At 40.5% G+C, this 27381-nt stretch overlaps 2 protein-coding genes across 2 annotated transcripts; one reads left to right on the forward strand and one right to left on the reverse strand.

Annotated features, from left to right (window-relative positions):
• The first annotated feature begins 965 nt into the window (after positions 1 to 965).
• Positions 966 to 9838, forward strand: nrbp1 (nuclear receptor binding protein 1). The gene is made up of 19 exons (XM_040018463.1): positions 966 to 1247; positions 1353 to 1539; positions 1789 to 2047; positions 2147 to 2269; positions 4128 to 4229; positions 4340 to 4429; positions 4535 to 4575; positions 4728 to 4822; positions 4922 to 5005; positions 5093 to 5151; positions 5369 to 5467; positions 5545 to 5677; positions 6210 to 6300; positions 6470 to 6520; positions 6784 to 6919; positions 7095 to 7148; positions 7258 to 7321; positions 8027 to 8082; positions 8170 to 9838. Exons 3-19 carry the CDS (start codon positions 1817 to 1819, stop codon positions 8263 to 8265), a joined length of 1605 nt encoding a protein of 534 aa, XP_039874397.1. The 5' UTR covers positions 966 to 1247; positions 1353 to 1539; positions 1789 to 1816; the 3' UTR covers positions 8266 to 9838.
• A 3307-nt stretch (positions 9839 to 13145) lies between these two features.
• Positions 13146 to 25582, reverse strand: si:dkey-12h9.6 (macoilin-1). The gene is made up of 11 exons (XM_040018462.1): positions 25381 to 25582; positions 23740 to 23881; positions 23425 to 23551; positions 23176 to 23299; positions 22793 to 22971; positions 20933 to 21416; positions 20703 to 20861; positions 19678 to 19848; positions 18039 to 18165; positions 17145 to 17319; positions 13146 to 14727 (listed from the first exon to the last, which is right to left on the reverse strand). The coding sequence occupies exons 1-11, from the start codon at positions 25455 to 25457 to the stop codon at positions 14537 to 14539; spliced, it is 1956 nt and encodes a 651-aa protein (XP_039874396.1). The 5' UTR covers positions 25458 to 25582; the 3' UTR covers positions 13146 to 14536.
• Between the last annotated feature and the right edge of the window lie 1799 nt (positions 25583 to 27381).

Consider the following 27381-nt stretch of genomic DNA (forward strand, 5'->3'; position numbering starts at 1 on the left):
CACAAAGTCAAAAGTCAGGAGGTAAACATTTTCAATTAAAAAACAAATTAAGTGGTGTGTTCTGCTTGAATTTGGACTCAATTTAAACCCAGTTTAATTCAACATTAGTCGTGTAGACTGAAAAGACACCTAGCGGTAAAACAAACGCAATGACACTGACTTCCTTGTGAATGGTTTTATTTGGCTGACAAAGACAACCATTCACCGGCATTCACTATTCAGTTGGCCTACATGTCTGTCAGTCAATGCCCATAACAAATACAAAAAGGAAGGCCGTTAAACACTGGTTGCCAGGTCTGAGAGAAACACGCTTTCCCCCCCAGTCCTTTAATAACGAAGCATTATGACATTCATGCCTTCTAAATCTTCTTCTTCATTTGTGGCTCCCTTTACATGAATAAATCAAACTGATTATGTTTAACTGTCTTAAAATTATCAGGTAAAATGATGGCCTACCAAATCAAATGTTGCAAATTTGACTTATTTATCATTTTGACTTTTGGATACAAATACTTAACTTCTTGCTGGATATTTTCTGACCATTCTCTGTAAACCCCAGAGGTAGCTGATTTGGAAAATCCCAGCAGATCCTGAAAACACTCACTTAAACAGTCTCTTAAATCCCCTTCTCCCCATTCTGATGCTCAATTTTAACTTGATGATAATGATAAAGACTTATTGCTAATCAGCCCAAAAGCTGTACTGTACCAAGTGTGACACAAAAAAATTATGTTTAGGGGGAAATTCATTTTTCACACGTCCCGTTTTTGGTTTTTCCTTTAGTAAATCATCACTTAAAAGACTATGTTTTCCCCTTTTTTGTGTAATTTTGTCTGCTATTAAAATCAGCTTGATTTTTTAACAGTGAAGTGGGATAAATGTATAAGAAGAAGGCAACACCGTGTAAGTTACGTGGGAACGATCTGAACTCCCGAGAAGGGGGATTCAAAGCATTGTATCTGGCAACCCACAACGGCTTTGACGTGCCCGAGCTCGTAGTGCAGTGTGCATCTGGAAGTTGTCGCCATCATATCTGGCTAAATGTTAACCTAGCTCTCAAGTCAGTTAGCCACTGTGTTCGAGGATATAACGATAATGGTACGGTTAGCCTGCCCGTGCTTCCTGTGCTGAGCTCCTGTGATGGTCGTGATGCTTTAATCAACACTTAGGACTGTGGTGCTGTGACGTTTACTCGCACTACCAGCGGCTGTTGTCAGAGCTCACATTAGCAAGAGTCTTGAGAAGAGGTAAGGGGCGGAGGACTGCTCCGACTGACGAGGTCTAGCAAGTACAAACAGCGACAGACGTTTAATGTCAGAGTTAGTAAAGTAAAGGTTCTGGGTGTCTCGTAGACTCTTCGTTAGCTGTGTCTGCTGTCGTTGAAGTTCGCAACGTAGCTCCGCAAAGCTAGCTGCAACTCCGCCGAGAAACATTGAAGATTCGCAGCTGACAGAGCTAAACCTCCGGCCCGGATTGCTCTGCGGCGACGGGAGTCTGTTAAACTGGAGCTGGCATCGTCTCATCTCCCATCTATAACATGTATGTCCATGTGTTTGTGCTCATAATTGTGACTTATTGTGGCCTTTCCCGTTGGAGCTAACTTCCTTTTGCAAAGTGTCCACGGTGACTCTTCACCTGCAGCTAGATTAGCCGGCTACAGCCACCACGTAGTTACATGTTGTTGCCTTGCTAGCTTTCTAATAACAGTCGTACAGCCCCAGCAGATGAGAAATGACATTATGTAGTGTGGCGTTTATATTCCGGTGGGTCATTTTGTGTGTCCTGCAGCGGGCTGCTGGGCCTGACAACCGGGAAGATGTCTGAGGGGGAGAGCAAGCAGGCCCCGGACACTGTCCAGGAAGTGAAGCCGGAGTCCGCGGCCGCTGCACCCACAGGTCAAGGTGTGTCATCCGTGTCTCCGCCCGTGTCCATGGTGACCCAGCCTCCTGCTACTGCTGCCACGGAGGATGAGGAAGAGGAGAGTGAGGATGAGTCAGAGATTTTGGAGGAGAGCCCCTGTGGACGCTGGCAGAAACGCAGAGAAGAGGTAGGGAGGGGGGGGGCAGTTTTTTTTTTTCTCCACAAACTTAACTTGGATAAACACCTGGTGCATTATTTATGTATTTATTTTTTTACCCCCCTAAAGGTGAATCAGCGCAATGTGCCTGGGATTGATAATGCTTACTTGGCCATGGACACAGAAGAAGGAGTCGAGGTGGTGTGGAATGAGGTCATGTTCTCGGAAAGAAAGAATTTCAAACTGCAAGAGGTGGGTGCAGAGCGAGGCCGGTGTGGTAAAATACAGCTAAAGCACAGGGTGATGTGCACGTAACCACGATTGACCTATATGTAGTGATGGTGCAGGTCTCTGTCACCTTACTCAACAGAAGCCTGTGCATTTTTCTGCTTTCTGTACTGCTCTTTGGCAATTTCATAAACAAAACTGATATTTAAACTTGATTGATGGCCAAAACCTCTTTTGTATATGCAGGAAAAACCACAGTTATGGTCAGTTATATGATTGTTGGAACTAACAGCATACTTGGAAGCAACAAAACAGCCTAACAATGGTTTTAAGGATTTTTTTAATGGGATTTGTTGCTCTCTTTTCTGTAATACTGCTGCTTTTTTCCTCTTTGGTTTTAAGCTCCTTAGGCAAGTTGTTGGACTCATTGTGACCAGAACCCATAGCAGAGTTCACGCTGTACCCGTGTAGTTGCAGAAACAAATCAGAAATTTGGAAGGGAGGGAGTGTGTGGACTACAAGAACAGAACAGTACAATCTGTATTTCAACTTGCTGTCTAAAAAGATTTCAGTCCTGGTTGATTTGGCGACACCTGGAGTCAGTGGTGGAAACAGCAATGACAGTTTTATGCTACAGGTCACAAAATTATGGGCAGCAAATCAAATTCTTGTTTAACTAAAGAGTCAGAAAGAATTCGGACTTTGTCCGTCGTGATATGAGGAGCTATGATTGATTGATTTGGTTACCTTTCTGGAAAAGTGAAGAAGTGCAGGCCGTCTTCTTCCAGCCTACTTTGGATTCTCCTTCCTGTTGTGCCAAAAAGCGATTTATGGTAATTCTCAAAAAAGGATTGTGGCAAAACTATCTCAAACATACCTCCCATGAGTGTTATTAAGTCATTTTGAGCCACAAAGAACATTCCTATTACAAGGTAGATGCTGCAATCGTTTTTTTGGCAAAGTGACTGTTATATAAATGTCTTTTTCAAGAGACATTTGGCCGAGAGGGCAGTGGAAATTGTAACAAATATAACATCAAAGTTCTATAAAGATATTTTAAGGGCGAAAAAAAGGAGTAGATTGATTATAATGTAGGTACAGCACGTTAGGATACTCACCAAACATGTCATTTCTTTATTTTATATCTAACTCCTTCATAAAATGCAGTTCACTGCAGTCTGTTTACCAGTACCAGTAAAGATATTAGACATATTTGAAATCACAATTTAGCAGACAATCACTTTTTTGGCACAATCTCGCCTCTGCAATATTTGTCGCAATGATCCATCTGATTCAAAGCTTTTGTTTATTATTTTTTTAAATACTTTGAGGAACAAGATTTTTAGATTCTCTCATTCTAATTTTGTCTCCAGGGGTGGATTTAGTTCAAGATCGACCCTGCTGCTCACTGCTTTCTGATACAATGAATCTGTTAGTAGTTCTGTGTTGGTTAGCTACCAGCTCGAGCTCTTCAGGGACTGGATAGTTCGAGGCTCTTGTCATGTTATGACCTCAGGTTATTAGGGGTGGAGGTTCAGTGAAGATTTTAGTAGTTTATTGTAGTGTTTAGAGTTTTAAAAGAAATGAAGCCATATAGTTACAGGCCTGCCATACCAAAACAACAAAGAAAAAAACGATTTTATGGTCTGTACAGAAAGAGAATAAAGCTGAATTACCCATAATTAACACTGTGGAATTTGCATATTAACCTTTTGGTTAATAGGCATACTGTGCTAAGAAGCACAGTATGCTAAGAAGATTTGGATCTTAATATTGTTTAGACTCTGTTTGACTCTTTAACTTGTCTGCAGTAAAACAAGAACATATGGGATTTTTCATTTATGAGTAAAGTGTTTCATTTTTTTTCTTGTTTTCACCAAAGGAAAAAGTCAAAGCCGTGTTTGACAATTTGATCCAGCTGGAGCATTTGAACATTGTGAAGTTCCATAAGTACTGGGCAGATGTCAAAGAAAACAGAGCGAGGGTAGGAGTTTGTTTCATCGTTTTATTCTTTGATCATTTCATCAAATGATATAAACACAGGCACAATGGCCCGGATTCTTATTTGAATTCAATATTGTCTTTTGTCTGCAGGTTATTTTCATCACTGAATACATGTCCTCAGGAAGCCTCAAACAGTTTTTGAAGAAGACAAAAAAGAACCACAAGACAATGAATGAAAAGGTGGGTGGATTTTGAAATGTTGATACATTTGAGAGATCAAACATGGTTAATTAAAAATCATGTTTAAAGATATTAACTTCTCTGTTTGTTGTTCTTATCTGACAGGCCTGGAAGCGCTGGTGCACACAGATCCTATCTGCTCTCAGGTTGGTGTTCTCTGTCACAGTATTTGGGGGGTGTGGCACTGACATGATTCACTGCTACACTAATATGAGATACATTTATTACAGCTTTATTAGGTTAGCTATGGTACAAAGGTCCTGGTTTTTATTTTTGACCACTGTTTGCTATTCTCCAGTTACCTGCACTCATGTGAACCTCCCATCATTCATGGCAACCTCACCTGTGACACCATCTTCATCCAGCACAATGGCCTCATCAAAATTGGCTCAGGTGGGTTCCACGGATCGTTTAAAGCAGTTTGCAGTGTCTTCAGTAACGGTTTGGTTTCTGTGTTGAAGATGTTCACTGTTATTTTCTTTTTTTCTTCAGTTGCTCCTGACACTATCAATAACCATGTGAAAACCTGCCGGGAAGAGCAGAAGAGCCTTCACTTTTTTGCTCCAGAATATGGAGGTGAGGTCCTCCCGGTGTATCGTTTTATGCTTCTGAGGTGTGCAGTTGTGTTTCTGTGATACTGATTAGGCTTCCGTCTGCTTTCAGCTGTTGCCAATGTTACCACAGCTGTGGATATCTATTCCTTTGGAATGTGCGCCTTAGAGGTGAGGCGATGCCTTTTTCTGCTCCTAGCTGTTAGTCACCTGCTCTGTTGTTACTGTGGTAATATGAGCGCAGTTTGCCTGAAGACCAAAAACAGTGAATGCTCAACCTGTTATTTCTGTCTTAAAAATCCTTCTTTTGTACCATAACAGCGACTGTTGTTGACTGAAGGCTCCTGTTTATTTCATGAATCTCTCCTTTGTCCATTCACTTGCTCAGATGGCTGTGTTGGAAATCCAAAGTAACGGAGATTCGTCCTATGTGTCCCAAGAAGCCATAAACAGTGCCATTCAGTCCTTAGAGGACCCGCTGCAACGGGTGAGCGAGGAGCAAGCAAGCATCTAAAGTTCTCGTGGCTGTTTGGAAGAGAGATTTATAACCTGCGTGTGTTTCAGGAGTTTATCCAGAAGTGTCTGGAGGTCGACCCCAGTAAGCGACCCACAGCCAAGGAGCTGCTGTTTCACCAGGCCTTGTTTGAGGTGCCCTTACTGAAGCTGCTGGCTGCACACTGCATTGTCAGCCACCAGCGTGAGTCAAAGCACGCGCGCGCGCAGACACGCACGCACACACGCACACACACACACACACACACACACACACACACACACACACGCGGAAAATCTGATCCTTTATAAACACATACTTTCACTTTAATAATACACTTGATTCCCTGTTCTTCAAGCTTGCTGTTTTGGCAGCATCGACTGGGCATTCTGCTCAGCAGAGCCCCAATAAAACACTAACACACCTACCAAATATCTATACTTAGACTTTATTGCAGTAACATAAGCAGTTTGAAATAATGTCCGCAGCTTTTAAAGGACAAATAGTCAATATTTTTTAAAGCCATAAATAAGTGAGATGGAACAGGTTAGCAGTTACAGTCATTATGACTCTTCCATCGTATGCCAAAATACTTTGTTATGCAATCTGCAGGCACAAAGACTTGAAGACTTAAGCACAGTCACACAAATTGCCTGTAATGTTGTTCTTATTTTGGAAAACTAACTATCATTGATCGGTGTTTTTCTTTAATAGTGATCTTCTCTGTTTACCTCAGACATGATTCCTGAAAATGCTTTAGAAGAGATGACAAAGAACATGGACCCTAACCTGGTTATCGTTGAGGGCAAAGAGGGGATTCAGATGAAGTAAGTCTGAGTGTAAATGTAGGAAATGTAAATTGTGGAGATTTGATGATTTCTGTGATTTGATCATCTTTAGTTTATCATCATTGCCTTTCATTAAGTCCTACTATGTCTAAAGTTTTCTGACTGTTTAATTACTGGAGTGGAAATAATAGTCTTTCTTTTGCTCTAGGCTTTCCCAGTTTCCTGCTCTTGAGCTGGACAAATTTCTGGAAGATGTAAGGTAAGAGAACAGCTGGAAATGCAGTTTTTAACACATTTGCAGTTGGTTATAAATTTTCTCACTTTAAAGCTTGGATCAGTTGGCAAAATCGGCTAAGGAAAGTGAAATGAGAGTTGTTTCCGCTGCACTGAAATCAAAAACAGGAAGCTGTGGTTGTGTTTGTTGTGTGTTCAGTAAAATCTTTTTTGGATGCATTGAGCAATGTGCAACTGCCACATTTTAACTAAAGCTGTGGTGGCTTACATTTGACGTTGATTTAACAGGAATGGAATCTACCCTCTGACTGCATTTGGGGTCCCCTGTCCTCAGCAACCCCAGCAGGAGGCTGTGAAGTCACCCATAGTTCCCCCATCGGTCAAAACCCCGACCCCTGAACCCGCAGAGCTTGAGACAAGGAAGGTAAGAGCAGAAAGCACTAATCTACATAGATTTTAATACCATAAAAACAAAATGATAATGCATGGCTGTTGTCTTTATCAGCATTTTCCTTTATAAATAATAATAATAAAAACTTGAAATCATTTTAATCCCAACCTGTCAATGCATTAAACAGTTTTCCTTTTGGTCCTTGAAGGTCCTTCAGATGCAGTGTAATATTGAGCCTGTTGACGAGGGCACGAAACATCACGTAAGTCACAGCTCTGCCAACCTGCTGAGTGATGAAGTAACGACATCTGTACTACATGTGAACGTGCTTTGTTAGAACTCTGAATGGACTGCTTTCATTCTACTTTCAGCTGACCTTGCTGTTGAAACTTGAGGACAAACTGAACAGGCACTTGAGCTGTGATTTGTTACCAAGTGAGCGTCTTGTTTTGAGAATAATATTTCACCATGCTTTCATTTTTGCATGCCTTTCACAAGTGAGAAAATGGTTTTAAATGCTTTTTCAAGGGAGCAGTGCACAGGTTTGCTGTAGAGGTTTAACTCAAAGCAGAGAACTTAAAGATATACTAATGATACTACGATTTAGAAACCCCCTCCCCCCCAAAAAATACTTAAAGACACACTATCTCAAAGAATATTGCTACGATCTGCTGCTGATATTTGTTGCATTGCTACCCTTACATTGCACTCATAAGCAGTGCTGGGTAATGTTGCTTTTAAAAGTAACTTTATACGTCACACTATTAAAAGTCATCCGATATGTTACAGTGTTGCCCACTAAAAATAAACACCCCTTTTCAGTTAGCTTGCGCAAGTTGGTCATGTTGTCCAGTCTGTTCGGCCTGCTCTGCATTCACTTCTTAGTGTGGGCCATGGCCCCCTTGTGGGCTTTGTAGGTAGTGCAGGTGGACTATTTTAAGCTGCACATAGGTACCTCTTAAGCGATGAAATGCTTATTTGAAAAAGTAACTAAATATCTAATTTGAGTGCTGTAACCTGTGACTTTGGCACTGATCATTTCTCAGGTGATGCAACTGTTACAAACGATAGGACAGGACAAAGTAGGCATCTAAATGCTTTGTAACCCTATCACTATTTAAATATTGTGTTTTTGTTCAGATGAGAACGTGCAGGAGCTAGCTGTGGAGCTCGTTCAGCTGGGGTTTATCAGTGAGGTGAGGTTTTATCCGTGAAGTTACCACATACTGCTATCAGAGAACAATTAGAAAGATTACTTTGACCTCACTGCCTTTTCATTTCAGGGCGATCAGCCTCGACTCGCATCTGTTCTCGAAGAGGCCTTCTCTAAGTTTTACAGCCGGAATGGTTCGCTCAATCCGGTGACTGTTTCCTCATAGCCGAGGACTCGCCAGGCCTTCTTTCAGCCTTCCTCATCCATTTACAGCGGGACTAGCTTTTGCTTCACCTCCGAGTTGCAGGAAAGCCTTTGCGAGGACAGAGGAGGAAGCCTTGGTCTGACTGCAGATCCCACAGCCTGTTCTTGTATCTTCTAGTGGGAAAAGCTGCCACTAAGTGGTTGTTGCTTTAGATCACTTTGTTTTCCCACCAAATACAGCCATCTGCTTCTCTATTAAGAGGAAATCCTAGTTGCAATGGAAAATACAAATGTTTTCACAGTTTGGCCTATTTCTTTCAGTTCTGAAGTAGTGAAGAAATGTTAGAGGTAAGCAAGAAAATTAAAAAGGGGGTGGTAAAAGTATTTTCCTTAAGTCAGTGTTAAAATTGTATTTTAAACATTTTTTCACTTTACACTGTTTAATAGTTGTCTGTATGGAAAAACTTTGTCTTGTGTGTGAGTGTGTGTGTGTGTGAGAGATGGTAATGTAGGGTTAAATCTGGTTGTCTGGTCCTTTAAACTGTGTCCTGAGCAGTGAGTGAGGAATCATCGTATCTTGTATCACTTCTGGAAGGCTGAATCGCATCAAGCGAGTATCAGTTTTACTTTACAGATCTGAAATTGTGCAACATATTCATGAAATGCAGCTGAAAAACAATCGAAAGAGCTACAGATAAAAAAATATTCAAAAGATCAAACTATTTATTTGTGTTACATCTTTTTCTCAGTGTGTATTGTACTTCAGTTCCAGCACTAAGGCCGGTGGGTGTTTGAATGTATGCTTTTACTTGCCCCTTTTCTTTAAAATCACACACTTATTTATCACAACAAAAAGGTGGCACCGCTTCACTGCGGTCCAGCTACTATAAGTAGGGAATTGCAGCACTTATGAGTCGGGGTTAGGTTAATGAAAAGTTGTCTGTAGGTGACATTTTACAAACAGGGTGTTTGTTCGCTCCATGTGGGCTTCCTCTAGTGTTTTAAGCATGTGATGGATGATCATCATTGAGGTTGGTGAATGCATGTATGCTTTTCCATGCCTAAATGGAAACCGATGCATGCGGTAGACTTGCTTCTGGAGTTTGTTTAGGTTTTTTTTGTTTTTTTTTTTTTAAAGATTTACTCTGATAATGTACCATGTAGAGACTTGTGTCAGCTTAGGCCTATCAACCTTTAGCTCGAGTAGCTCTGACATAGGTTTCCTTCATGGATACCTGAGCTAAAATCTTTTGAGAAGTTCAGCTAATTGGCTCAGACCGCTCTTTATCTGTTAAGTGTCTGGGGATCTCTCTGCTAGTTTGCACATTTCTGTATCCTGTTGGGAGATGTCCTGTGGCTTGTTTCTCGTGTACACCAACCGGAAGTTAAGATTTAGAGATTGAAATTCAGTCGGTGATCCAGTCTCGGTGTCTCCATGCTGTGACAGGGTCTGTTGATACTGTGAGAGACGAGTGTGGCGCTGCCTGGCATGCTTGTAAACATCTTGTGCACTGTATGCTGGACACTGCTCTGTCTCTGCATTACCCTCTTTTTTCACTTCCTGAAATAAAAAAAATTACACTGTCAGCACTTAATGATATTGTTGTGTGGCATCTTCTTTTTATCAATAACAAACAGATCAACTAATAAGCAAATAATAGAAAAATCATCATTCTTATTTGTGCTCAGACCAGAGTTAAAGTTATCTGCCTTGGTCTTTCCATGGGGACTCAACAGTGCTTCCTACCCAACCTCCTTAAAATCTGGTTTATTTGCATAATTTTGGCATATCTCATGAAGTCCTATCACACTATTCCAAGTTACAGGCCCTTGAAGTATATGAGAGATGGATGGAATTTACATTCCATCCATCTCATTATAAATCGCCTTGGTTTTTTTCTGCATTTTCATTACTTCTACATTTCCAGAGAACTAAAAATCAGCTCTGTTTAAAAACTCCCACTGAATCAATTTTACAACCACTCCAAGGGTCACAATCTCCAGTCCATTAGGGGTTTTTTTTGCTTGTCTTTTTTAAAAGATTTTTATTCTGTGATCAACTTTAAGCATGTACACAACAGAGATGATTTAAATAATAATAATAATAATTTAAAAAAAAAAAAAAAACCCTCACCGAAAGCTGTTTCCCCGTCCCTCCCAGGCCTTTACTGCAGCCACCTTCGGTTGCTGCTTGTTTGTGGGTCTCTGCTTGTCAGGTTTGTCTCCAGCAATGTAGAGACGCGTTATTAAGTAACTACATTAACTACGTTATTATTGTAGTAACGAGCACGATAACTAGTTATTATGCCAAAACCAATAACGCGTTTATCGTTACTGGGATATAGGGTCGTTATTCGTGTGTTGCGTTCGTTTTACCTCGGAAATCGGAATACGAACCTGGGAATGATGTCACACTCGAGTAAACGGCGTTCTAGTTAGTCTCGTCAGAGAAGCCGGGATTTCAATATGGCGACGCCTTCGAAAACGGTTGTTTTGCTAGCCCTCTACAAAAACAAATTACTACTAAACACATATTCAGCTCATCTGCAGTCTGGATTTACCTACATCTTCCTAGTCGGAAGGCAGAATTTCCGAGTTCCGAGCACAATCGAAAGCACCACGACTGCAGTTTCCGTGTTGGACGTAAAAAGCGCACGTGACGCTATGACGTAGGCTAGAATCTTAGACAACTGAAGCACTTAATCTACCATCATATTTTACTTATCTACATGGCCCGACTGGAGGAAATATTATTTTGGTTAAATATTGACTATTTGTGAGGCTGAAAATATTTGTTATTTATTTTATTTCTCTTTGTGAGGCTGAAAATACTTTTAAGTTTGTCCGTCAGTACTGAACTGACGGGCAAACTTGCACAGTTGATGCAGTTCAGCTGTTTTCAGTTAAGTTTACAAAGAATGGACAAACTGTGTTTATGTTGAACCATTTTTGCACTATTTTGATACTTGCAGCTCGTAAATGGTCTGAGGCATAGTTTAATGTTGGCACTGCTAAAAGTATACTTTCTGCCCATTTCAATGGCAAAAATAAATATACCTTTCAAAAGTTTCAACACACTGTATGTCGTGTTTTGCGATCCACTGCTGCTTCCTAGTGATACTACGTACGATGACAGTACTGCTGCATCAACCCCAAAATGATGTGTTTGCATTTATGGACGTTTGAAACAATAGAAATAGATTAAAAGAGAACGATAAAAAGTGACACATAAAACAAACATTGTTCATTTCTAATTTAGTTTCATTCCTTTCATCATTAACTTGCACTCTCACTACTACACTGCCATTTTAGGTTCAGGCCATTGGGTGGCACAGTGCACTTGTGGCAGGATAGTGCTAACATGTAAGCAAGCTAGAAGACTGGCATCCTTGCTGGGTATTCAGTTAGTCGAGCAACACATTAATAAGAGAATTCTGAGTAAAACCAAAGTTACTTTCCCTAGTAACTAGTTACTCTGAAAGTAACGAGTAAGTAACCGAGTTCAAAATGTCTTCAAACCCATGCCCCAAAGGCACTCTGTAACTTAGTTCAGCATGAATCTACAGATCAGAAAAGGAGATCATCTTAAATAATCTCAGTGTCTCTTGTTGATCTCTTGTGAGGCCAAAATGTTTATGAAGATGATCTTTATTAGCCATTACACTAAAGTTTTCAGAAAGCACTTCCATTTGCAGAAGAAGTCAATTTTGCTCGTTTTACCTTCAAAGTCAGAAAATGACACCATAAATGGCTCCTGAGTGAAGGAACATGCACACGTCTGCACAAATGAGACTCATTTGATAACTCAAATAATTTATACAAAACAGGGTCCTGGTGTATCAGGAGTGTGATCTCCAGCCTCAGAGCATCATCGTTTGAATTGACAATTGTTCGTCCAAAAACGTTAAGAAACTGTAGCCCTTGTACAAGTACATCCATGTACATAAAGTCACAATGTGTGCTCAAATAACGGTTGAATAAAACACATTTCATGCTGACAAACACAGTGCCGTACAAAATGACAGCAGTATAGGAAGAACAGCAAGACTAAAAAATATTTTTGATATAAAACACCCTAGAAACACGCTCTAAATAAAAAGCTACCAAAATGGCGACATCCAGTTCATGAGTGTTTTTCAGCTGCGTGGGTAATTTGTCAATTCTGTACACTGAGTAAAAAAAAAAAATTAAGAAAGAAATGAAGCAAAAACTACAAAAACAGTACATAGCACTTCAATTTAAACACATTACTCTTTCACATTAAAATTTGTGTTTTACTTCCGAGTTTGAAAGTATATAGGCACAGTAATTTCATCCGTGAGCCATGTTTCGTCAACACCGTCCCCCTTGTCCTTCCCGGCTCTGCTTTACTTCTCGGGCAAGGTCGCGGTCTCTCTTTTCCAGATGCCACTGTGGAGCCACGAGCTGCCAAACATCAAAAAAATAGCGGGCTCTCAGTCGCAGCTGAAGTGAGCTTTCTTTTAAAAAAATTATCAGGTCAGTAAGACAATAAAACATCACTTAACTATTCTCAAGAGTCTCCCGGATGGCAACCAGGAATATTCATACAAAGATGCCGCCTGTTATGCAGGAATATTCCAACTCTGAAGGGTTTCATTCCAAAGCTCTGTGTTGAACGCACATATTTTGTCTGAATTTCAGCACAATTAAGATACTCCTAAATCTCTATTTACAGGCACACACAAGAACATCTTGGTGCATACTTGTTTTAAACATTTGGGGTATGTTAAATAGTCACATTTACACTTTGATAGAATGGTACGAGGATCGGCCACAACATTAAAACCAGACAGGTGAAGTGAACAACATTGATCATCTTGTTATAATTTTCAGCAGGAAGATTTTAAATTTACTTTGAAACCCACCCACTCATCTGTTTTCGGGTCCGGGTCAGAGCTTCTAGCAATTCCAGGAAGCTCTGACCCGCTACATGGTAATGGCGTTTCCCGATGGCCGCATTCTCCCACAAAAAGTGCTCATAAGCATATGAAGAAGCGCAGAAAACAACCTAAGGCGGTGACGGTACTCAGTTTGGGACAACAGACACCTGAAGAGACCATAGAAGAGTAGTCCCTCCTCTTAAAGGGTCTCAATCCGAACTCTCAATCCAAATCGAGCCCAACTCAAAACCTACAGTAAACATGCAGCGATCCGAGGACCTGCAGCAGGGCAGATCCGTGAAGGTTTTCATGGCTCAAGAGGGTCGTGCACATTATTCAGCTGGTGGTTTTAATGATGTAGCTGACCAGGTTATATAAATGTGTGCATATATATATATATACCAAATTTATTATTCAAATTTTTTTCTCCAATAGAGACATTTAGAGAAACAAGTTCATTATCATAACCACTGAGGCTTTGACAAAAGTCTGTATACGAATTTCTCATCTTTCTATAATCATGTTTAGACATGAATGTAAATAATGTTCACAACTCCAATATTTGCCCAAAATCCGTTAAAGATTTAAGTCTAAAATATGGCCTCTTTTTCAAAGAAAAGCCGAGACGATGAAAAAAGCCTGATGGCTGATTTCCATTTCCAGTTTCAGAGTCACGTGGTTTGACTGTCACGACTGACTGAGACACCGGAACAGAAGTCAGCCACTGTTTTCTTAATTTTATGATCAGTACCTGTACTGCTGGACCTCAGTGATCATTTTGTTCTAATAAATACTGACAAATAGGGCTTAAACAAGATATTACTTTGAATCTTCTTGTCAGTATTGCAGCAGATCAAGAAAACTGAATTCTTACACATCTGTAAGTTTAACACATGAACAGACTTAAATAATGTTGGTTAGTTTTACTTTCATGCCAGGAGTTAAACTGTAAAGAGCGGTTTAATTAAATATTTTACAGCTGCAGCAGAGAACCTGTCAGTGCCATCTTCCTCTGGGCATGTCCACATCGGGCACCAGGTCTTCATTCAGATAAATCTACTTGGTTTGTATCTCTGCTGACACCTGCATTTGTATTTAATTGGGATAAGTAAACCTTTTTTTTTTTCCTTCAAAAAAATGACCAGCTCTGCATATTAGATACCTCATTTTGGAGTGAAACTCTTCGACCTGTGATGTGGCAGAAAACAGGAAATATACAGAATAATATCAAGTTAGCACCATCAGTGCAGCAAAAGGCATTCGACTCGTGGAGGCTTGGCCTGGTTCCACTCATGGCTGGAAGTAGAGGACTTCGCGGTGTTGTTTAGCTCTGTGATAAACTCGTCCGGATCTGACGAGTTCTGATGAGGTGTGAAAGCTCTGGGACGTCCCCTATTTCTTCAAACACTGGTACATCAGTGCTCGTGGATTCAACACGTAGCGCTCGGAGTTGAGCAACTTGGTGAGATTCTGTGGCACGTGGGGCCGGGGCGCCATGTAGGACATGCCGGGGCTCACCGCCATCACCTCGGCAATCTTCTTCTTCATCTCACTTATCTCCCTGTCCTGCTTCATCACCTTATCTGTCAGAGGAAGGTGTAGATGTAAGGAGATAGATACTGAATGAGCTGCAACGCATAGGATTTCTGTTATTTCTGCACTCGAATGTAAGCTGAACAAGATTTTCTCTGTCCATGCAAAATCCCCTTAATCTTAACCTTAAACTCAAATCGAGGTAATAAGCTAGATGGATTATTCAAAGAAGACTTTATCTGAGCAGAAGTAGTCTAAACTCATCACTAAGATTTGTGGTATCAAGGGTGTTATCTACATTTGGCTGAAATTCCCCACAAGGAGGAGAAGTGGTCGTGTGAGGTCTGACAACTGAAATGTTAAAACACCCTCTATTAAACCACAAAATCATTGGGTTTAATTTAATGGATTTTTGGTCGAATGCCTGAAATCAGATCTGCAGTTTAGCACAGCTCTGACATTTCTCCAGGCCTGAGACTGGCAGTAGGATTACAGTAGCCTGTGACCTCTAGAGGCTGGGGTTATGTCTCCACCTGCTCTCAAACTGGGAACATTTCACATGTTAAGTGAATGTGTTAACCACTACACCACAGAGCCACTTTCATAGTCTCTCACTAACCATTAAAAAAAGCACTTGCCAAAGACAGTACAAAGGAAAAAATTAAGCTAGTGCAAAACTTTTTCTTTCTAATGGCCAGGAGGGGAATGCACGGTGAACAGCTCTCAGCAGCCTCGCTCTGTCACCTCAGCACACACTTTCTGATGTATACGCAGTCTCAACTGATAGTTTCAGGTCGTACTGATGAAACAAGAAGTTCACTTTGTAAATAAAGGTCCATGTTAGAGTCAGACAGCGGCATCATCCATGGTACGCTCAGAGGCTTGACCATCTGGTACCCTCAGTTTTTCAGGCAGATCAACCTTGAGGTTAAGGTGACAGAGATTTGAACACCTACTGTATCTTGGACGTCTATGCTGACAACAATACCCCATCAGCCTTTTACGACTGATGGGTAAAAAGCTGAAATGCCAAAACTGCTTCAAATCGGGACTTCATTAACCAATCGGTAACATCATGGCTGCATCCATCTTTTATACTTTCTATGTTACTGACAAGTGGCTTAAAGGAAGATTACAGAAGTTCTTGGGGATAATACGCCTCATTGTATTATCCTAATCATACGCACTGGCACTGATGAAGCCATGTGAGCATGGTCTAGTAGTTTGTATATTACTTAACATTAGCTTTTTACTACTGCCAATTGGATTCAAGCTTCCAAAATACAACATATAAACAAAAGTACTGGAGCAACTACAAACTACACCTACAGGAACTGCTCAGCAATGGAAACCCATGCCATGAAGCTCCCACTATCACTAAGCTCTTTAGAACAGCTCATTCTTTCTTTTACAATTGCTTGTAAAGGCAATGTCACTGAACAAAAACTGAACTCAAAGATTACGAGGTGTGGCCCAATACTATTGTCTATGTAATTTATCATAACTGGCATCAATTTGTGAAGAATTTGTTTCCAAATATGTTTTTGTGTATTTTGTGATAACCCAAAAGTAATCAATTTGGCTTCTTTCTTTTTTTTTGAGGGAACCACGACAATGCTAAAAGAAAAACATTAAATAAACAATTTTTAAAAATCCCAGCAGTCACACGGTGGTGCTGTTCAATCCGACTCACAATTTGCCCCACATATCATAGTTATTACCTTGACAGTAATTTCTAATCTAATGGCAGTTTGCAGATCAAACTGAAGAAGGCGAAAAAACACAGTGATGTAAATCAGGGATGTCAAACTGATTTTACAGTCCGTTTAAAGCACATCATATTTGATACATGAGTTTTTGAGACTTTTACATCATCAGTATGATTTTTAACTAATTAATATATAACATTTTTCCCCAGAGGGTTGACTAAACACTTCATTTTCAAACAAATTGAATTTTCTGGCATTTATGTCATGGTTCAGGATTTAACGGATTAAGTGTAAATAATTTTAACTAGACACCGAATCCCTCAGAGATCTTAATATAAGAAAAACGGTAGATCGTCTACATGATAAAGAAATTGCTGAAAGTCATCTGACGACTCTTTGAGCATAAATTGTAAGAAATAAATGTATAAAATTACAGAAGAAATTCTGGTTAGTCACTGTCTAGACTGTCCTGTAATTATAAAATAGGTTTTATTAAGTCACAGAAAATATATTTTCTTTTGGTTTTACATTAATGTGGACCCCTTTCTGTCATTTAATAGTTTATCTATCACTTAAGTACTTTGGTGTCGTATGAATGCCAGTGGGGGAGGTCTTTATCCATATGAAAAACCTGTAAAACCTCTGAAAATACAATAAAAGTCCCAAATTTATGTCATAGTATCCTTCACATTTTCCAAAGCTGTCAGGTGGGTTTGACACCCCTGATCTAAATTAATATCAGAAATAAGTATATCAACCTTGGGCGATTTCTAGCTGTCTGCGGGCATCTCCCAGCGCAGAGAAGAGGTCCAGTTTGATGCGAGTCTCAGCGCTCAGGTTGTACTCCAGATGTTGAGCCTTTTCCTGCATGGCTGACAAAGTGGACAGCAGCATATCTGTCTCTTTTTCCACACAGCGGTACTTTCCCAAAGCCTGAGTCCAGAGAACACATTAGCGGTAAGAATAAGTGCAAAACATCAAAATGCCAGTAGTAATTCCTGCAGCGACCACCTGTGGGAGTTGGTGCTTTGGTTTCCTGAGTATCTTTTTCTTTTTTTTGTATTTCAGACAGGCACAGTTTACGCTCAGAAAACCAATGCACCACACACATAATTACTTCCAAACAGTGATGACGGCCAGCCAGCCATTCAAAAAACATAAAATCTGCAGCACATTATCATTAAGATATTTTGAAAGATGACTCTTTCTAGGTTAACAATTTGCCTTTTGTGAAAGGTGATAAAAAAGTGTAATGTTTTTATGAAAGACCTGGCTTCTAGTACAGCATGCTCCATGGAAAGTATGCCACTAAAATGACATCAAATACCACACAGAACCACAATTTACACACCTAATGTCACACAAAAACACCCATACAGTAATGCTGCATACTGATGTGATGACAGAGTGCATTATGGTGACTGCAGGCCGAAATAAAACGGATTACAAAAAAAATGCTCAAGTTCCTCAATGAAAACCATTCTGTTTTCTTAGAGAACAAAAGGAGTTAAACACACAAAAATCAGAAACAGCAAATCAAACGGCAAAAGAAGGACTTCATGACCAAACTGAGGACAACCGAGCACTGGATCACTTGAGACTCACAGACACTTAAATGCACAAGTTCATTCCCAAATAGAGTAAAAAGATACCTCAACATCACTCTCTAGATCTACCACACGACTGTCTTTCACTTGATACTCCAGTTGTAGTTGTTTGTACTCTGTCTCTAGCTCTTTAACCTTTTTCCTTAACATTTGGGTTTCACAGTGTTCCTGCCTGGTGTGGGAAACGGAGAAAATGAGAGCGTTTGAGCAGTGACAGAGAGGCTTTGGCGGGAACTGAAGACCAGTTTCCACAGAAAGAAACAGAACATTTGATTTGCATTATAAACACTGATGTTTTCTCTTTCAATTATTTTGAACACACACACGAGAGATTTCTTTAAAAGAAGTAACTGCTTATGGTAGATTAAAGAATCATCTGTTTTCTTGCAGAGAATTAGAGGAAAAGATCAATGTCACTCTTGGTTAGCTTAGAGCTAAGACAGGAACGCGGGAAAAGCAGCTAGCTCGGCTTTGTTCGAAGATAGCATACGCTCTTTGGCCACTCAAGTACGCCTGTTGAACAGCTCATTAGCGCAAATATCTCATCAGCCAATCACATGGAAGCAACTCAGTTCATTCACGCTTGCAGATACATTCAAAGAGATCAGAATGAAGAATAAAAGCGATCAAAGTCACTTTGTTTATAGCACGGCGAATGGTGCCTGTATTTCAGAAAGTGATGATCTACTGGAATTTTCCCACACAACCATCTCTAGGGTTTACAGAGAATATCAAGAAGAGAAAATATCCAGTCAGTGGCACTTGTTTTTTAAAACGTGTCAACCCTGTATTGGACTATTTCTTGGCTAACCTTTAGCGAAAGAATGCCAAATTAAACAGTAAAGTGGCGGTTAGCATGGTTTCGTTCCCACAGGCTTCAAGACTGGTAAATGTATTCCCAACCAGTTGGTGAGTGGTTGTAAAGCTGTTCACAAAGGATGCTGCACTGAAAACCTCTTTCAATTGCTTTGATTACTAGCAGGTTGCCATGGTCGCCCCTAGTTTACATGGAAGTCGCTGACTTGCCTGCAAATGCTGGATAACTATTTACTGTGCTGTAGTGGAACTTCAAAAACTGCGACATAACCCAGAAATGGAGTTCAGTGACTTTCTAAGAAAATGTTGTAACTACATGTGTTGACTCAACATGTATTTATGTTTCTAGGGAGGTTACACCATAGGCTGCAGTATAAGATTTCAGTGGAGGTTGCAGTTACGACATACCTATGGCACAGACTTCCTGCTGAATCATAATTCTTGCTGTAAGGATGACCGTGGCAATCTGTGAGCAACCAAAGCAGCTGCAAGGTAGTTTTCTTTGTAGCACTCTCTTTGCAACCGATTTCACCGACCGACTCCCAGCAACTTCATGCTGAGCAGTTAAGGAATACACATTTTTACTTAGCAAGTGCTGGTTGCCAGAGGGCCACCGGCTGGTCTCTGGGCCTGCGTGACTGAGGCTTAAGGTCTAAGTGATGACTGGCAGCCTTCTTAACCTCTGAACAACGCAAGGCTAACTGGCTAAGGAAGGCTACTCAAAATAATGTTAATCTCCTCATCTAACTCTCAACAAGAAAGCAAGTAAACATCATTTAAACCAAATGTTTGGCCGCATGCTTACAGCAACATTTAACTCAGAGCAAGTTTCAGGAAATATAAGAGGGAATTTAAAAGTGTGGGTTACCTGTTTGTTAGACTCCGTGCTGTGCTCGCCGCCTCCTCCAGTTTTTGAGCCTGAAGCTCAGCCAACTGCTTCTCAGCAGAGAGTCTGGCCTCTGCCTCTGCTCTGGTCTTCTTCTCCAGCATCACACAAGTCTGCTTGTCCCTCTGCTTGTTTTTAGTTAGGCACAGAATCCTGAAGGGATGACATTAAAGTGGTTTTAAATAAGTTGCAGAAAAAGAGCAGCAATATGTGGGTTACTGCCACATGCAAATGGACTCGTTTGAGATCAGCGTCAAGCATACTTCAAAAACAGACATAAATGTTAAACAGGTTTCTTATCATCCTTGTAGTTGTTGTAGTCACTGGAGAGCACCTTCCTTTAAAAAACTGGAGCATGTCTTATCAAAGCTGGTGGTGCTGATCAAAACTGCATAACACGCTCTTCTCAAATGCGATTTTATAGCCTTTGGCTGCTGGACGTGGCTTTGATGTGGTAAATGTGTTAGGAGTACCTCTGTAGTGGGATAAAATAACTAACTGAGCCTCCCTCCCCCCATTTTTTTTTAGCTCTAAATGTGCTTAGAGTGATAATCTGAGTCACATATTGGAGGAAAAGGAGGAGTGGAAACAAAATTTGCATAAAAAAACATAAAAAAAAGTAGATACTGTGGCAACGTACAGGTAATAAAAATGGTTTGTGTGACAAAGCAGGTCTGCAGCAGTGCAGCTGATCAGCAAAGTCAGTGATCTCATCATATTCTCTTTTATATAGTGATATATTATACTTCATTCATACAGCACATTCACCTGATCTGATATTGTAGCTTTACACACAAACCTTTTGTTTTTCTTGTGCAGGTTTTTAATTCTACAGTGACAGTTAAGTTCAAATCTTTTGCTTTGTTTCATGGACAGAAGAAACAATTTCATTGTCACTTTAGGTTTGGATAAGATGGGATAAACATTTTTTCATATTTACTGACAGTAGCTACAGTATTTTAAGTACTATAAAATCCGGTTTTGTGTGATAACAACTGGACACTCACTTGCTCTGGAGAAGCATGTTGGACTGTCTGAGCAGGGAAACCTCTGGTCTAAGGCTCCTCTCGCTGTTGGTCAGGTTGCAGATGTGACTCCGAAGCTCCTGTTCGGTCTGCCTGCTCGACTGCAGCTCACTCTTCAGCCTCCTCAGCTCCTGCTCCAGCCTTCAAGATAAAAAACAACATTTTAGCACTGCTGTAAGCATCACCCGAGTCAAGCTTAGCTAAATACTTACTTGCTTGTCTGTTCAGTGTGGTAACTCTGAGCTGCTGTGGCAATCTTTTCTGCTGCATCCCTGTTGGGGCTGACTGTTTTGGAGCTAGACCTGTGTTTCTTCTCAGTCCTTCCCGCAGGAGGTGAAGGAGTATTTGAGCTGCTTCTTCTGACTTTTGGTGAGGAGTTCTTAGCTGCTCGCGTTGCTTTGCTGCCGTGCTCCTCTTGAGGTAGATTTTCTGGAGTTGTTGATGATTCCGGTCCTCCTGTGCTGCTGTGCAGCAGATCTTTGGACTCACCCACACTGGGTTTAGATGATGACGACGATGACGATGGTGGCCGGCGGTTTGGTTCGGCTGACCTCACCTCCTGTGACCCTTTCTCTGTTGCTCTCTCCTCGCTGCGAATCTGGAGGCAGTCCACGGTGTGTGCCTCATCTTGGGCCACCACAGCACCGTTCTGACACTGATACTGACTCGACTCAGGCTTGACTTTCCATTTGGAGGCTGTAAAATCAAAACAGGTCAGTTTTAGGAGTCTACTATGGAGCTCAGAAACATCTAGGATGAGTAAACATTTATGGCTATCCTCACTTTGGTATGAACTAACATTTAGTTACTGCTTCACTGAGTGAATGGGTTAAATGCAGAGAGGGATTTTCCCCACGGGGACCAATAAAATACACCTTCTTCTTCTTTAAAACTTTAAAACTTTAAACAGGGCCAGCATCAGTCACTAGAATTACTTATTAATCACAATGAATTCTCACTGACTTAACCCAACCAAAATATTTGCCTGCAGTCCTTTCACTGATTCTATGGAGTGATAAATAGGTTCTCCACTGCTTTGCACAGTTTACACCAGGGATGTCAAATCCATTTTACATCATGGGGCACACACAGCCCACTTTGATCTTAAGTGCACCCGAAACACCCCTTTCTGTCAGTGTAAAGAAGTTTAAATACACATTTAATCCCTCAGATACCTTAATATAAGAAAAACGGTGTTTTTCTTATATTAAGAAAATCTCAGTTCTTCTATATGATAAAGAAATGTTGCTATAGTGAAAGAAAGTCACTTGACAACTCTTTGAGCTTAAATTGTAAGAAAAACATGTGTTAAATTACAGAAATCATTCTAACGGATCATTGCCCAAACTGTCCTGGAATTATAAAACATTCTCCTATTTGTTAAATTACAGAAAATAAATGCATGTATGTAGGAAGGTAGTACTGTGGGCACATTGTAAAAAAAACAGACATTTTCCCAATACATAGTTAAAAACAAAAACTTTTCAGTGATTTAAATGGTCAAAATCACTCAATTACTTTGGTGTAGTATGAATGCCAGTGGGGGAGGTCTTTATCCATAGGAAAAGCTGTAAAACTTTTTAAAAGTCCAGCACAAGATTCTTATTTAGACTTACTTTGGCCACCACAGGATTTTGAACCACAGTGGTTTCTACTTGCATCTTTTATATACAGTCCAAATCTCACCAGTACTGACTAGTAATGTGTGCCGAGTTTGTAATTAGTAATTTAGCCAGAAAATGAAAACAGAAGCACTCTGAAATATTTTGATAGCACAAAGCGTCAAACAGTTGCAGTAACAAGAAGATTGCTTACTTTGTTGTGCCAGCAGCAACACATCATGTTCTAGGAGGTTATTAAATACAGTTTCAGCTTGGGACTTTTACTGTCTGCGTCTTCTCAGCGAACTGACTCACAAATGTTTGTTGTAATCACCTGACTGAGTGGCTCCATAAGTGGAGATTGTAATAAACTGTCAGCTTGAAAACAAGAACGACCGAAACCAAAAGAAGAGTGAAAAACCCTCCAGATAGTAAGAATGGTAGGTAGATGGTGCAGGTGCACAGACTCACTGCTGCTGCCATCTGTGCCTGTCTTGGGATAAACCTGCAGGCCTGGGGGGAGCGAGTGCTGAAGGAGGTGCATGTGGAAGTCATTCTCACTCTGCACTGCTTTCTGTATGCGCAGCTTAAAGATGTTGGTGAAGTAGCAGGTGGCATCAAACCCCAGATAAACTACAGGATATCCAATACTGAAAGTGAATACAAGGCAGTTAGAATAGAATAGATCAGCCCTTTATTGTCATTGTACATGTACAAGGAAATTGTGGGTGCTCCACATTAACTGTGCCGGAATAAATTATAAATATTAGAAAGTAGTCAGTATATAATATTTCAGTGATGAAATATTAAATACTAAATCTAAACTTTATACATTTTGTATCAAATAAACATACCAGTGAGCGGCAAAAAGATGGGACAGGTTGGCATGTGAGGTTTTAAGGTCTTTGAGTCGAAGTGAAGCCTCTGTGTACACGAGCAGGATCCACAGAGACACAGTTGATATACAGATGCCCTTCTCTGAGGAAAAATAATCAGATGAGAAGAAAATTACTACTAAATTAAAATAAGAGAATAATTTTGATTTTATGAGATGAAGAAAGTTGGGCAGATTTTGCCAAGTGGATGATAATTGTCATACTCACCTGTGTGCCATATGTAATTGAATAACACATAGGTGCTCGCCACAAAGAACAGCCAGTGCAAAGGAACAAAAATTAAACAAAAGATGTCCAGAGTGAAGGCAGCGCAAACAAAAACAACACAAATAACCTGCAAACAAAAAGGGAAAGAAAGAAAAACAACAACAACAGGAAAGTAAAATGTGAGTAATTCACTGAAAATAGAAGAAAAGCCATGTTCTTGTTCACTGCGTGAAGCCTACTACTCATCACTGGCTGGCTTATCATCATCCGGGCCAGTGCACAGAATATGAAATCACACACAGCAGGAGTCCTCACCAGCCCATGGCAGTGGAAAGTGGTGTACACGCTCCCAAAGAAGAGCCAGCACGGCCACAGGTACTCCAGTCTGAATTCAAGGATGAAGTCTGCCAGCAGCACCAGTGTCCACATCACCATAAACTTCAGGAAGGTGTACGCGCTATAAAGACATGCAGACATTATTAAAAAGAAGAAGGAAAAAATCAATCCACCTCCATTATTATTATTTCACTTTGAGCTCATGGCAAACAAACGTGCCTCTTCCTCTGAATCCAGTAAATAAAGGCTGTCAGATAAAGCACCAGATACTCACACACAGCCCAGTATGAGACGGGAAACTGCAAAAACGGCATTAACCTCTAATTGAGCCAGCTGTGTCTTAAAAATACAGTCCTTCCTTTTAAGCAGGGCCACTATAACAAGAACAATGACTGTTCCCTCATTTTATTAGGCAGCCGCAAGCCAAACAGGAGCTGTGGTTTTCCTCCTTTGTTCTGCTCATCCATAGGCTGCTATCACATCACCCCTTCTTTGTTTGGTAACCATGGCAATATTTCATCTGGAGGAGAGAGGGAGCACCACAGCATCCTTCTGCAAGTCCACAACAGCCTTTTAATTTTACTTATAAAGAATGCATTTCAATTAATCTCACTTGTATTTATATTATAACTAACTGCTAACTGTGCAGGTTGTTGTACAAAAAATTAGAAAATAAATTAGAATCAGCTGGGAGAGGGCTTTTAAACAGCATATTAAATCCATCCTAGAAGCCCAATATAGTCTTTTTTATTATCTTATTCTCCTTGAGTAGCATGCTTAATTGGCCTATAAAACTCCCAAGCAGAGCTGATGTAACTTTAGTTCTCTATATGATGTTATTGAAATAGCGCCCTTTATTGTATTTAGCACTATCACTAAATATAATTACCAAACAAGCTAGTGAAGTGTAAAGGAATCACCACAACGTCTTTAATTCTCCAATCAAGTTCTTATCTGCTTTGTAGTAATTCAATTATATGTGTTTGTGTGAAATCACTGCACACAAAGAGCAAGAAATTTAATATGTGACTGGCACACAAAATAAAATAGGACGTCTAAATCTCAAAAATAAACACCATCTCTTGCATGTGTTGTTTTTTGTGGAAAGAAAGAAAGAAAGAAAGGTGCACAATGAACAGAAAAAGTGGTGTTCCGTTCTTATTTGCGTGTCTTTTCTTGTCTGGACTCAGTCTAGACGCTTCCAGATTTTGTGTGCCAAATAAGCCAAAGAGGAATGCGCGTTTGTTTCTATTTTTCCAAAGGACGAATGGAAATAAATAAACAAAACGCAATGTGGCCGTGTTAATTTCACGCGCGATTAAGAGTGGAGGATAGAGCAGGCAGTGAGAATGCAGATGAGACGAAAGTAGGCCGACGTCAACTTGCACAGCTTCTGTTTTTATTCTGTAAACAAGGCGGGCTGAAGTAACCCGGTGCAACATTTGCGCCTTAATTCCGCCGCACTGAGGCTAATTAAAGCGCCACGCTGGCTCAGGATGTGACGGGCGGATGGAGGTGATGGGATGCGAGTCAGACAGGTGAGCGGGATGACGACGGCTGAAATCTACACAAAGACGGCCACCACAACAAAAGCAGCCGCCGGGCGCCGCGGCTCGCTACCTTTCAGACAGCTTCTCCGTGATTTTCAGCTTTTTCATCTTCCGTAGCCTGTTCGCGTCCACATAACGTTTCTTCATCTTATGGCTTCTGCTCCCCGCGTGCTGACGTTGGACACACTGCAGCAGAGCAGCGACGGGGGATAAACGACAGAGCCGAGAGGAAAGACAAAACAGCCCGGCTCCCTCTTTGTGGATGAGGATGCTCACTTCAACCTGTGATGATGTCTGCGAGCAAATGTAGAGGACCGACACTTCTGCGCATGCTCAGTGGAGGTTGTACCTACAAGCGTTTATCGCAGAAGGGGAGCAAATCAACACACTGTACACATGTGTTCTGTTAATTATGACACACACTGCACAAAAATACTAACCGGGCTCATTATAAGTTCGATAATAAAGGTGATTATCATTCAACTCTCAGTTTTTTAGTCTCTTTCAGTTCCTTGATTTGGCTTTAAACTGCATAAACTGCATACTGTTTCAATCCAAAGCGTGTCAAACATCAGGTCCGGGGACCCGGCAAAGACTCCTGTGCAGCCCACTGGACAGTTTTGCAAAATGTGATGGAGGGACTTCTAACTGTATTATAGCTTTTTCTACTGATCAGGAACTCCCCCTGCAGTAATTAAGTGAGGGATAAACACCGTCTACTATAGAAATTGCTTTTTTGTTTAGTTTGTTTAGTTTTTTTGTTTAGTTTTTTTTTTTTTTTTTGGGGGGGGGGGGGGTGGTGGAGCCTTATTGAAATAAAAGCACGACATTTTCTGCCAATTAACAAAAACTTCAGTTTTTTAATTAGCTACAGGACAGGCTGGGCAATAAGCTATTACAACTTTTTCTGCAATTGTATACAGTATCTTACAATGAAAGCTCCAAAAGTTGTGCTGGAAGATGATTTTCATTTACTACAGCAGCATGTCTTTGTCATGTAGAAAATACGGTTGAGACTGCATTACCTTTTTATATTAAAATATCTGAAGGATTAAATGTGTAGTTTACACTGATTTTTGCTGTTTTCACTGGTCTGGTCTACTTAATATAAAACTGATGTTAAATGAGTTGACAGGTGAGACGTTAATTTGTTATAGCAACATTAAGTTAAACGCAAGTAACTTAAATGTCTGTGAAGGTTCTCACAGAGCTCATTGTGAAACATGGACCCACCCTATCGTGTGGTTTCCTGAGGTCAGATGGCCCAGGGTGTGAGTGGGCGTTAAGGCGTCTGGGAAGGGATCTCAAAACTGGATTATAGATGGCAGACAGATACAAACACACCCTATCACACGATAGGGTGTGTTTGTATCTGTCTGCCTGTCTGATCCTCTACCTAATGTGATTAGGTAGAGGATCATCAAGGGGTCCTTTGTCCCTCTTTGGGGGGATACTCCCACTGGGTTTAAATCTGGGACTCTCCACCATTTGACCTTTAAAACTGAAGAAGCTTCTCGGATGAGAGGTGAAACATCTTCAAGGAATTTAAAGAAGTCCAGACGCTTTTCTTTGGAAACTCCTTAGACTAAGTAACTTAAATACACTCCTCGACTGATCTGAAAACGTGAACATCAAGTCAGTTAAACTTCAGGAAATCACTCAGTCTAGTAAGGAAATATAAAACAATGTGAATTTGTTTCACCTGCGTGGATGTGAATGAAAGTGACAACAAGTGCACTGTAGAGGCAAACCGTGAAATGGACACAGTGGACCTGCATGTTTATTACACACTTTGCCATGCTATCCGGTTGACCTGATGCTAGCAGTGGTCAGCAATCTGTCAGCAGGGAAATGGAGTAAAGTGACTGCTAAACCATTTCTGCTTTGGGAAGTTTTCTTTCTTGTTGCCTCTGTGAGGAAGAAATACTTTAACTTCATTTAAATGTAATGTTTGGAGATTTTGTAATTAAAAAAAACAATACACAAACAAAACAGGGAGATGCAAATAAATGACACAGAAACCATTTAAACAGTAGAAAATCTGACCATGTAGAGCATGTTTTGTAGTGAA

Source organism: Simochromis diagramma, unplaced genomic scaffold (genome assembly GCF_900408965.1).
Source record: "Simochromis diagramma unplaced genomic scaffold, fSimDia1.1 OVJJ01000802.1, whole genome shotgun sequence".
NCBI classification, from domain to species: Eukaryota; Metazoa; Chordata; class Actinopteri; order Cichliformes; family Cichlidae; genus Simochromis; species Simochromis diagramma.

Bases quoted from the DNA above. Each gene is read 5' to 3' on its own strand.
- nrbp1 (XM_040018463.1), top strand. From the start codon at position 1,817: ATGTCTGAGGGGGAGAGCAAGCAGGCCCCGGACACTGTCCAGGAAGTG. The intron at 2,270-4,127 runs GTGGGTGCAGAG...TTTTCACCAAAG, and splicing joins AGAATTTCAAACTGCAAGAG to GAAAAAGTCAAAGCCGTGTT. The intron at 5,468-5,544 runs GTGAGCGAGGAG...CGTGTGTTTCAG, and splicing joins TAGAGGACCCGCTGCAACGG to GAGTTTATCCAGAAGTGTCT.
- si:dkey-12h9.6 (XM_040018462.1), bottom strand. From the start codon at position 25,457: ATGAAGAAACGTTATGTGGACGCGAACAGGCTACGGAAGATGAAAAAG. The intron at 22,972-23,175 runs GTATGTTTATTT...ATTCACTTTCAG, and splicing joins CATCTTTTTGCCGCTCACTG to TATTGGATATCCTGTAGTTT. The intron at 14,728-17,144 runs GTTGATATACTT...TTCCTCTGACAG, and splicing joins ACAGCTAGAAATCGCCCAAG to ATAAGGTGATGAAGCAGGAC.